General features: G+C 51.7%; 1 protein-coding gene across 4 annotated transcripts in view; it reads left to right on the forward strand.

The window, feature by feature from the left end:
• The window catches only part of KIRREL3 (kirre like nephrin family adhesion molecule 3), a 368,481-nt gene that overhangs the window by 312,550 nt on the left and 43,603 nt on the right, over positions 1-12,328 (forward strand). For all 4 annotated transcript variants that reach the window (XM_038161414.1, XM_038161415.1, XM_038161416.1 and 1 more), the window contains 2 exons: positions 1,377-1,527; positions 6,751-6,856. In XM_038161414.1, the coding sequence (XP_038017342.1) occupies positions 1,377-1,527; positions 6,751-6,856 (257 nt within the window). The remainder of the gene's footprint in view (positions 1-1,376; positions 1,528-6,750; positions 6,857-12,328) is intronic.

Consider the following 12,328-nt stretch of genomic DNA (forward strand, 5'->3'; position numbering starts at 1 on the left):
TTTTCCTCTGCAGCTCCAGGGCTGCTGGAGATGGGCCTGCTCTCCCTCTGGGAATGCAGGGCAGGAGAAAGCTGCTCCTCTGGGAATGCAGGGCAGGAGAAAGCTGCTCCTCTGGGAATGCAGGGGGCAAAGGCTGCTGTGCTGTTCCAGGCTCAGATTGGATCCAGGTAGGAATGCTGGGCTCCTGCCCTGGGCAGAGCATCTCCCATGGGATGATGGAATTTGATCAGCCATGCAGGGACACTCCCTGGCCATGGACAGCAGAGATCTCCTGGAGGGAGGATGGGGTTTGGGAGAGATAAAGAAACTGCCCCATGAGCAGCAGAGAACTGCCCCGGCTCTGACAGATGGTGAATAGAACACACACCCCCATTTCCAGCCTAAGACACCACCAGGGTTTGGATCTCTGGCCCTCATCAGTGAACACCTGAGAGGGGATGATTTACCATAGGCTGGGCCAGACCACAGCACGGCAGCCAAGGATCCATGGCCAGGGCCTGTCTGTGCTGCTGGCAGCTGGCATCACCTCACTGCTGTGGGAAGTGCCCAGGCAGCTTTGTGCACTCACGTGGCAGAAGATGACAGCAGGGTCACAAAGCCATTTGCCTCTGGCTCCCTCTTTGCTGGGGTGGTGGGTGAGGTGTCTCCCTGGAGCTTTCCTCCCTGGCCTAGGCACAGCAGGGCTGCAGGGAAGCAGATGGGAGTTAAGAGCCCAATTCCCAGGGAAGTGCAGTGAAATTTGCCTTTGTTATTCCCCCTGAGGCTTTTGGCAGATTCCAGCCAGAGGAATTGTTATTGCAGGAAGCTGCTTGGCTGAGAAGCTCTTAAGCAGCCTGGGGATGGGGAAAGGGCCCCTCTCCAGCAGGAAAGTCCTTTCTGTCAGATTAAGCCCTTTTCTGACCCAGAGATGGGGCAACTGAGAGGCGTTTTTAAAACTTTTTATTCCATTTTCAGTCTCATGTGAAAGGTGAAACAATACAGATGTTATAATTCACACCGTCACAATCAGAAACCACCTATCTCCTAATTACAAAACACTATAAGCGTTTCTTGGCCTATCAGATTTGCCACACCATGCTGTAAATGCCACAAGGCAAAGCATCTGAAATTACCCCTCATGGGTCCTATTACAGTGCATCTTTCATAGTTCTATTTCTCCAAAGTATCTAGTCTTATTTGCAAGGCCACCTTTAAACTTGTTTCTAGTTCCATTTCTCTCTCAACAACGTCTGTCCTATTCCATGGCATTTCTAAGTCAACATTTTTTATCTCAAGGTTTGCATACAGATACACACTATGTGGGCCTTCTGTCAGGCTTTGAGAGTTTGCTACAAATTCATTTCCAGCACTTTCCTCATCCCTGTTTCCCCCGGCAGACACTCCTCCGTGATGGCAAGAGGGAGAGCATCATGAGCACGCTGTTCATCGCCCCGTCCGACATCGAGAACGGGGAGAGCATCGTGTGCCGTGCCACCAACAAAGCCATTCCCAGCGGGAAGGAGACTTCTGTCACCATTGACATCCAGCGTGAGTACACAGCTGGCTGAGCCACCTCTGGCTGCTGGGACCCCCCCAACCTCTCTGCCCTCTCCAGCCAGGGCTGTGTGCAGTGCTCTGACTCCAGGCAGGAGCAGCATGGGGGGTTTCTCCTTACTGGGATTCTGGAGTATCGGCAGAGGGAAGTCCCAGCCAGGAGATTTCATGACCCCTGAGCTCCCTGAGGAACACCCACGCTACAGAGATATCCTGCTTCCCGTGTGTCCATGGATCTGAGCACAGCAGCACCAGCTGCCATGCTCTGGGTGGCCCAACTGTGCCCTGATGCAAGTCCTCAGGGGTCTTTGGAGCAGGGATGGATGCCAAAGGGTTTTGGGTGAGCAAGCAACTTTTCTGGGCATGGCCAGTAGCAGAGATAAGTCCTGTTAGGGTTTCTGGTGCAGAACCCGTGTTCCCCGACTTACAGGCAGTTCAGTGTTAGATTTCTTGTGAGACACCTGATGGGGACAGTGTCCCCTGATCGGGACAGTGCCCCTCCCATGACACAAAGCCAGCACCAGTCACCACCTCAGGGGACAGGGCTGTGGTCAGAGCTGTACCATTCCCCTTTACTGTAAATCCACAGAGCAAAATCTGCCATCTTGCAAAATTCACATTTCACAAGCCTTTTCCCTCCTCCTCTGCAGTAGCCATTGCTCTTGGGCTCCTCCTAACCCCTTCCAGCCGTGCTCCATTCACACACCCAGTTCCTGCAGCTGTATTTACCCATGACTTGCAAAAGCAGGATGTTCAATATTAGCATGCCAGCTGCTTTCCAGAGACCAATTAAAACTGGCAAACTCAACTGAACAAACTCAAGCACAGCAGAAAATTCACCATTTAAGACTTCCAGCTTTTGCTGCCGGAAGATTACCAGGCTCTTGGGTTGCTGCCTGCATGTCCTGACAGAACTGGGCAGATAAAATGAGATAATAGCTTGGGTTATTTCACAGCCAGCAAACAGCTACAATAGCTGGAGACACACTCACACAAACAACGTGGAGCAGAGACATCATTACACCAGGGCAGTACAGTGTGGGCTGGAGACGTGAGCTGAATCCCCGAGCCACATGGAATCTGCTTGGGAAAGAGAAAAACCCGATAAAGAGCACCAATTTCCACTCTGAGCTATTAAATTCTCCATGCTGTGAATATAATAACAGTAATATTCTACCCAGCTATTAAAAGTATGTTGTTCTTAATGGTGGCTAATGAGGATATCAATTTTCCAAAGCTGGATGGATGATGGGATAGAAAAATACTAAGATGGATTAACCAAGCTGAGGTGGAATGGATTTTGACCTGGATGCAAAAGCCTGCTCTAGCTGCATCTAGTAACAGAATCATGGAATTGTTAGGGTTGGAAAAGACCTCTAAGATCATCAAGTGCAACTATTAACCCAGCTTTAGCTCGCTCCCTGCCTTGTAGGGATGCCTCACAACCAGCTGCATTCACTTTGCAAAGAGCTAAAGGTGCTTTTCCTAAGCAAAAAGTATCTGGACCACTCATTTTTCCCTAGGGATCTATTCTGGGAAGTCCTGCTCATGGGTCTTCTTCCAATATCTAGCAGAGAAGCAGCACCTCGGGGAGAGAAAGCAGTGTTTCTGGAGGAATAATGAAAAGCAGGCAGCAGCTGTTGGCTGGGGAGCTCTTCCCAGCCTGGCATGAGCTGCAGCATCCCCTGGACCCTGCACTCTCCACCTCCAGCAGTGCAGGTTGAATTCACACCATAGCAAACATCACCCAGCTGCATGGTTTGAGAGATGGCCTTACCAAAAAATCCCAGGGAACCAAAAATAATCCTTCCCAGGAAGCAGCGGCCTGGCAAATCACTCCTACTGCTTTCTTTCATTTTCTTCTGCATCTCAAAAGAACATCAGCAATGCTCACAGGCAGCAGAGAAACACCAGGATGGAGGTTATCCCCAGGAAGGGTGTGTGTGTGGTGGGAGAGATTATCCTCTTTCAGCTGATGGAAAATTGGGGTCCCATCAATCTCATGCCTGACCATGACAGCAGCAATGAAAGAGCTGAGTCATAAAACCCTCCCCTCCCAAATATATAAAAAAGGGGGGTTGGTGGAAAGAGCTGGAAAAAGCCCCAGTGCAGGCTCTGTAATGGAAACACTAAGCAGCTCCAGCTGGAACATCTGTTCAATGTGATTTCCGTTCCACCAGCCACATCAAAGTCAGCCTCCTGTGAGTTATGCGTCGAACATCACAAGTGGGATTAAAACCATGTTTAATAGTTTGATATGCCATAAACTATTTATACTGCAGGAGCCCAGTGGCTCCATGGAAATGCACACCCAGCATGCTGGGATGGGGAGGAGCAGGGTTATTGCTTATCCAAAGCCATTGCTCCAAGCCTCTGCACACACATGTGCAGTTGCTCATTTTTACACCTTTTTTTGTCATGGCAAGAAGAGATTTGGCTGCATCTGTATGTTTTTGCAGGAGGTGGGAGGAGGAGAAGGAAAGTGGAGGGTGATGGGGGCACATCGCTGTGCTGGAGGGTCTCCTGCTGCGTTTATCCTTGGAGCTTTGCAGAGTTTGATTCCCTTTTGTGCTTCCCGCTGGGGAGTGGAAAGCCCAGGGCTGAAGTGGCACCTTATCCTTAGTGAAGAGGTTGGAAGGGCTTGTCCACAGGGGAGAGGAGCACAGAGAGGGATCTGCACCTGGCAGGGCAAGTGCCAGCACAGTGCCTGCAGCCCATGGAGCTCAGCCCGCAGCCATTCCTGAGGTGCTGAGAGGGAACGGTGGGAGCTGAGGGGTTTGCCAAGGTGCCTCCCGGGCTGCAGGGCTGGTGAGGAGTGATGCTGGTCCCGGTGCCTGTCCCTGTGCCTGTCCCGGCAGCACCTGCACAAGCGCTGACATCCTCTCCTGCCGCCGCCTGTGGGCTGGCTCTATCTCATTCCATCATTCAAATTCATTACAAGAAGCCAGGCAGGAATTATAATTGTAACCGAGTGGAATTACATCCTGATGAGTTACAATTTGTGTCTTTTTTTTCCTTTAAAATGCCCCGAAACACAGTGGCACACGCAACCCACGCTACCCGCAGCACCCACAATACTCGAAAGCCCAATCCCATTTCTGAAAGGCGAGATCAAAGACTTTAATTCATTTCCTTTGCTTCTTTTTTTTTTCTTTTTAATTTTTTTTATTATTATTTTGAGTGCAGGAGGGAGCCGGGCTCATTTTAATACAAAGAGGTTCCTCTCTGTAAATCGTAGGCACAGCTCCTAACCCATCAAACAATGGGGAAGCTACTAAAGAGAAGTGTGATTCATACTTAACAAAGGAAGGTGATTAGCTGTTGTTGTCTAACAATAGGGAAGTGTCAGGATGCCTGGGAATGAATTAGGAGCCCGCTATACATCTCTGGGCTGCTGTGTCAGGGAAGCTCATTTATATTCCCAACTGCGCCCATCTTTATTGTCATTTGAATTGCACATTTTAAAATGAAATTAGGGTAAATTGAAAATACCTATAATTTCCCCGTCATAATTTCCCATCAGGAAGGCAGGTGGCTTTGCTCACAACAAAGCCAGGCTCCGGCTGGGTAAATACCACGGGGAGGAGAAGAAGGAGGCTCTGGAGCGCTGCCGGGACTCCGCCTTTCCTTCTCCCCTCCCGCCCAGCCAAGGTCACTGCCGAGGCCACCTCCGACCCTCCGCTGCTGTCCCCGAGCTGGCCTGGCACCTCGCAGGGCTGGAATAACCCAGGCTTCCTGTGGAAGCAGTTTCCACACCAGCATGCCCAGTTGGAGCCCACACCCTCCAGCAAAGGCCCTGAGCAGGTCACTCCAGCAGGACCTGACCTGGGGGTGCTGGAGGGAGAGGCCAGCAGGGAAACTTCCATCCCTAGAAAACCAAGGACACCCCTTGGGCTTGCCTGGAGCCATGGCTCCACAGCATCCCCACGGGAACTCAACACTGGGGTATCCAGTGCTGACCCACACCCAGCCCGGGGCTCCAGGGTGCCCCAGCGCACCTGAGGCCAAGGGAGGTGCCCTGGACCAAGAGGTACCACCCAGCTTCTCTGCCCTCCTGTCCTGTCACCGCAGCCTTTCCCCGTTTTCCAGCTGGGAAGGGCATTGCTGGGCACTTGGAAGAGGAGAGAGGCAGCAGGGAAAGCCGAACACGTAACGTGTCCTGTTTTAGGATGCGTTTTTGCATATGTGCAGCAGACTCCCACCTCAAGGGCAGGAGAGCCCCTCAGCTGGGTCGATGAGCCCCAAGTCCCTCTGCCATGGGACAGCTGGTTCTTCAGGCACCAAAAAAACCCTCCACAAGGCCATTTCTTTCTCATATAAGGTCCCATGCTTAAAACCTAAAGCTGAAGGCCTCAGTCATCACGAGAAATTAAAACAACTCTGGATATTCTGCATCTGAACATTTCACCCATTTCCTGCTTGCTTTTATCGGTTCGTTCCTAAATTTTATTTGCTGCTAAAGCATTTAGATGCTTCTCATGTGAAAAGGAAGAGAGAAACTGAGGAGGAGTTGGAAGACTGGAGCAGCCTGTGACACCAGTAAGGCCTCAGCAGAGAAGATTAGGCTGATGAAAGAGCAGAAATGCCACTTTAAAGTTAGAGGATAGACAAAAAATCATTGTTATACAGCGAGATATTAAACTGGAGTGTCTCAAAGCAGGCAAGTTTATGTCCTTAAATGAGAATCAGAGCCAGCAGTCACATTTTCCAAGTGAAATGTTACATCAAATGGTGTCTGTGGCTCTTCTTCTTGTCTTATTTGCTGAAGCCCTTCAAGAGAAGAGCAGCGCTCATGGCATCAGCCTGTCTGACAAACCTTATATGGCTTTAAACTGAAAAATGGCTTCCCACTGCCAGAGGACAGGGTTAGATGAGATCTCAGGAAGAAATTCTCCCCTGTGAGGGTGATGAGGCCCTGGCACAGGTTGCCCAGAGAAGCTGGAAGTGTTCAAAGCCAGGCTGGGCAGGACTTGAAGCAACTTGGTCTAGTGGAAGGTGTCCCTGCCCATGGTAGCAGGTGGAACTGGATGATCTTTAAGGTCCCTTCCAAGCAAAACATTCTGGGATTCTGTGATATCGCAGCACCAAGGAGTCTCAGTGCTTTTGCCAGGCATTCTTACAGCCAAGTTTTGCTTTGTAGCCTGAAAAGCTGGCAGGCAGCAGGCAGGGGATGCCTCAGCTGTGCTGGGTTGCTCATGGGCCTGTCTCTCTTTGCAGACCCACCCCTGGTGAACCTGTCCGTGGAGCCGCAGCCGGTGCTGGAGGACAACACTGTGAAGTTCCACTGCTCCGCCAAGGCCAACCCTGCTGTCACCCAGTACAGGTGAGGTGGCACTCCTGGCACCCCTGGCACCTCAGTCCAGCCCTCTGCTGAGAGCATCTCGCCTTCCCCTCCAGGTGACCCAAAAGAGCTCAGCACCTCCGGCTGTGGCTTCTGGTGGCCCTTCCACCTCCTCCTGTGTTTCTCCCCTCTTGGTGCTCACCGTGGCTCATCCCCACGGCCTCTGCTGCCCCCGTATGCAATGGCTGGAGCCAGCCCCCCTCCCTGCTGTGGCAGGGTCCTTGTCCCCACTCTGGTGGCTCCCTGGTGCCACTGTGGCCTTGATGGTGCTGTTGCATGTTGAGAGGCTCCTCTTCTGCCACTCACCAGTGTCTGCCACATTCTACAGCTTCTTGGTCAGGGATTCATCGGCACCTGGAGTGGATTAAGGGGCCTGGCACTGAGCTGGCAGAGCCATCTGTTTGGGGACATCAGGAGCAATGCATGCCGAGTGAAAACTCTATTATGGGAGAATTCCTCTCCTTTTTTTGCACACTCTTTTATGATTTGAACAAGGCAGCTCTGCTGCCATCTCCGTGTAACCCTTAAGCAATCACTATAAGCCTCTCTGTGCCCTCCCTCCCAGCTGAGCCCAGGAGGGACCAGAGCAGAGGTGCAGGTGCCAGAGATGGGAGGGGACACAGGGCATGGGATCTCCTTGAGTGGGACATTCTCCCTGAGTGGGTGGGGTCATCTCTGCTAGCCACAGTCTGCAGTGCCCCTGCACTGGCCGCGGTGAGCTCGGAGCAGGGCACAGGTGCTTGAGGAGATTTGGAGCAGCAGGAAATGCATTGCTTGTTGCTGAGGGAGGTCTGGGGTGCAGGTGGTGCATGGGGCCCCTGCCAGCCCCGAGCCTCCCTGGGTCCTCTCTTCTCTCTGGTGACCAGGGAAAGGATCTGAAGGAACAGCTGGAGCTGTGCCAAGGGAGGTTTAGGATGGATTTCAGGGAAAGGATCTGAAGGAACAGCTGGAGCTGTGCCAGGGCATGTTTAAGTCGGATATCAGGGAAAGGTTCTTCCCCCAGAGGGTGCTGGCACTGCCCAGGCTCCCCAGGGAATGGGCACAGCCCCGAGGCTGCCAGAGCTCCAGGAGCCTTTGGACACCTCTGCCAGGGATGCCCAGGGTGGGATTGTTGGGGGGTCTGGGCAGGGACAGGGGCTGCACTCAATGACCCTTGTGGGTGCATCCCAGCTCAGGAGATTCTGTGATTCTGTGACTGCACCCAGGCTCTATCTCACTCGTGATGGGCAGGAGAGCAGATGCTCTGCACTGAGCAGAGTCGCTGCCGTGGGCCCTTGGCTTTGGGTGTGAGGTCTCCTGCAACAGAAAACACCCCTCCTATCACAGTTTTTTTTTTTTGCCTAAGCAGACCAAATATGGGTCTGGGAATTGGGGCAGGTTGTCAGCACACTTTGGGAGAAAAGATCTTTGTGTAACCAGGTGCATCCCTGTCCTGCCTCATCTGTCAGCCACTCACCCCTCCTGCCTGGAAGGCCTGAGCATGCACACACAGGCTCACCATCCATTCTGGCTCTGCAGAACCATCCATGGATAATAACAGAGGAGGCACCTCCGGGGACAGGTTACCATGACCCTCCTCCTGTTAGGCTCGTACAGCTTAATTAGTACAATCAAGTTTCCGGGTAGGAACTATCCCTTCCAGCTGGATATCAGCACATCAAAGCAGTAATTGTGTTCCTGGTTACACAGAAGAGTTATTAATTCAAGAAGTCAATTAATGTCAAAGATACAAATAGCCCTGGTTTCATATTTACAGCTGGTAGGAAAACAAAGTGCATGGCAGGCTGGGTGAAGGACCCACGTGGTTCTTACCCAGGACTGGTTCTGGTACAGTCCAAGGCAAAACAACCATCTCTGGTCAAGGAACCAGACAGTTGCAAGACCCTGGCAAAACTTCTGCTCCATCAGCCTGATTCTCAACAAAGGAACCTTCCACGTCATCCCTGAACCCAGCTGGGCTGATCCCTTGTGCCCTGGAGCAGCATGGAAGGCTCCAGTCTAAAGTTCCCACTTCCTTGGACAGGGACTTTGGACAAGGGGGAATGGCTCCCACTGCCAGAGGGCAGGGCTAGATGGGATATTGGGAAGGAGTTCTTCTCTGTGAGGGTGGGCAGGCCCTGGCACAGGGTGCCCAGAGCAGCTGTGGCTGCCCCTGCATCCCTGGCAGTGCCCAGGGCCAGGCTGGATGGGGCTTGGAGCACCCTGGGATACAGGAAGGTGTCCCTGCCCATTGCAGGGGGTGGAACAAGAAGAGCATTAAGGTTCCTTCCAGCCCAAACCATTTTGGCATTCTGTGATTTCTCCTGGCTGTTTCCACCCTTGGGATCCATGCCCAAGCTGAGCTGAGTTGCTTTTCTCCACCAAGCAGAGGTGAATCCAACACTCCTCTCCCATCTTTGCTGGCGTCTTGGTAGCGCAGGTTTTTGCTGTCACCTCTGGCTGCAAATGCCCCTCTGCCCTCTTCCTCTCTTCTCACCCATCCTGAGGCCATGGGTCTTGTCACCCTTCCTGTCCTCTGAGCCTCCCTGATTCTACTTTGCTTCAAATGGCTTTGGGATTCATTTCATGATGGATTTTACTCTTAAAACTAATTGCATGTTTTTTCAGGCTATGCTTTCCCATACAAAGGGTTTTGGGCAGGAAAAAAAGGAGGCATGACAAATTCAATCACTTTGGATTTTTCATTTCTTGAGTTCTCTTAGCATGTAAGCTTCACACAAGGCTTTTTCCCTACCACTGTGACAAGCAAACAGGACTCAGCAGTGCTCGCTGGGGCTTCCTTCTGCTTAAAGGCTCTGATTGATGGAGGGGGGATTTGTTTCCCTTCCACAAGATCTCAAAGCTCTTCACTATATAAAAGTGGCAGATGTTTCAGCACTTAAGCTTGGAGCCCTCTGGAGTGGGTCATCCAAGCAAGGAGGTCCCTGCACTTTGGCCAGGAGAGAAGGATGGGAACTGTAAAGCCTCAGGACTGAGACACCTGGAGGTTTGAGAAGGCAGAACATGAGCTCGGTGCCACCCCAGGCTCACTCAGGACCCCACCACTGGTGAAAATGAACTTAATTCCATCTTAAAAAAAAATAGGAAGTGTGATTTTCTTCTTTCCCTTGGGCAAGGACCACTCTGATGTATCTCCTACGGCCTCCCTCATGCTCGGACAGAGATCACATATCTTCAGACAATATTTGTTTTTAATTCCCCCCAATATGTTTGTCAGTAAATAACTCTGAACACAAAGGAAGAATGTTTAAACAACCTAGATCTCCTTTTGTGGGTATAAATCTACAGCCAGCAAGCTGTAATTTTGCTGGAATTTTTGAGGAGCCATAGGTTTTGCATTGGGTTTGCATCCTGGATTTTCTTCCTGGGAAGAAAAGCACATAAGGTCAAATATCTCACCCATAGATTTTCCCTTGGGAAGTATCCATGAACCGGGCTCTTTGTTAGGATGAAGCCACTAAACCACCTCCGTGGTCCTGCCAACCCAAGCTTTTAAGCCCAGTCCTCCGATTCTCTTTAGGGGGACAAGGGAAAAGAAACAAAATTCAACACAGTTTCCCGTGAGATGAAAAGGCCTCTCTGCCCCTATAGAGAACATAGTTTTGATTAAATTGAGCTGCTTTTTCCTTAGGAAGTTTTCTTCATGCTTGCTTATATAATCACACACAGGTCGATTTTCATGCAAGAAAAACCAGGTTGGAAAAGAGACCTTGGAGCAATCCACTCCCAGAGCCAGAGTGGAAAGTTACAGCCTGCACCTTGTCTTCTCTTCTGAAGGCAGAGGGTTAATGGCATTTTCTCAAAACTGACAGATTTTCACAAAATCTTTGGCCTTAGTGGCATTTTCTAAGCAAGAATCCCTCTTCTTTAAAATCTGCTGGCATCTCCTGATGTTGGGAGGCAGGCAGGGCTGGGGCAGGCTGTCCTGTGCTGGAGGCACAGCTCCTCTCTCCTTTCCTCAGCTGAGGAGGCTGGAGCTGAAATCCCAGCCCCGCTCCCTCGCTGGCAGCAGCGTTTCCTGGCGAGGAGCATTTCCCCAGGGAGGGTTGTTTGCCCACGATGTCACTTGGGCTGTCACTCGCTTTTGGACACAGGACAGGCCAGTGTCACCAAAAGCAAGGGGAGGGCAGAGGCTGGTGAGTTGTCACAGAGATTCTGAGCAGGGGGTTCTGGCACAGGGGTGAATTAACCCTCTGGCAGCAGGGGTTTGCTCATTTGGATGTTGTCCCTCCTTCCATATACAGCAAGCTTTGCACAGACACATCCTACAGCTTCTGTAGGGTCTTATACCCCATCTGTCTGGGTTTATCCCACCTCTGCCAGGTTCCTTTTCGAGCTGAAGAGCAGCTCAGCCCACCAAAATCCTCCTTGGGTGTTGCCAGTGCAGCATCCTCCACTTGGAAGAGGTTCAAGAGGACCTGGGCTCCTCGGCAGCACTTCCCTGGATGTGTCCCCATCTGCTTTAGCACCACAGACATGAGGCTGGAAGCCCAGAGAGGCTCCCTGGTGTCACAAGGGCGGCAGAGGACCACGCTAAGCTTTCCTCTCCCCTCCCTTGAGCCACTGCCAGCCTCTGCCAGCCCGTTTGCTGGCGGAGCATCCTGGTGCCAGGCTGGAACAGCAAACGGCTCCGGCACACATCCCACCTCAGCACCCCTCCACACACCTCTGCAGCTTCCTGGACAGGTCTGGGATGGGGATGGGGGAGTTTGGGAATTTACTGGCTTTCTTTTGCTGCAAGCAAACGGGCAGGAAAGGGAAAGGGAGAGTAATTAGCTGTCGCTGTTGTTCTGCTACCTGCAATGGCGGGTAAAATTAATGGAAAGCAGCAGAAGTCAGGGCGACGTGAACCGACTCCCAACCAGGCCTCCTCTTTGCTCCCTTCAGATCTCTCTATTTGCCAATCTTCTCGTGGCTTTTGATGTCTGTTGTGTGTCTGTGGGGTGTTTTTTTGCTGTTATTATTTATCACTCGCAGTAAGAAAGAGAATCTTTAAAGTGGCAGAGGAAAATGGGAAGGTTTAATATTGCAGGAGGCAGAGTCCCTGAGCATTTCGGGCTCCTCAGCTGATGATTATTTTTGTGGAGCGATGGGGAGCTGGTGCAGGCAGGGCAGTGATACAAATCTCATTCTGTGCATCCACACAGAGCTCTTGCCCCCAGGGCTGGCGGAGACCTTTGCAAATAATGTTATCTTTGGCAGCAGGGGGAGACATGTGCAGCCACCCTCCAGCACCAGCTGCAGTCCTGGGGACCACTGCACTTCCAAAGGAATGTGTGGGACTGACAGACAGACACACAGACACAGCTGGGAAGAGGGAGACAGCCCTCCCAGCTGCTGCAAGGTGTTGAGCGCAGCAGCTGTGAGCAACACACAGGTAGCTCTTCATAGCTGAGGGATGTTGCACAAGTCCAGCAGGTGCTGCAGCAGGAGCAGAGGTCAGGAGGAGCCAGG

Source organism: Motacilla alba, chromosome 24, assembly GCF_015832195.1.
Source record: "Motacilla alba alba isolate MOTALB_02 chromosome 24, Motacilla_alba_V1.0_pri, whole genome shotgun sequence".
Classification (NCBI taxonomy): Eukaryota; Metazoa; Chordata; class Aves; order Passeriformes; family Motacillidae; genus Motacilla; species Motacilla alba.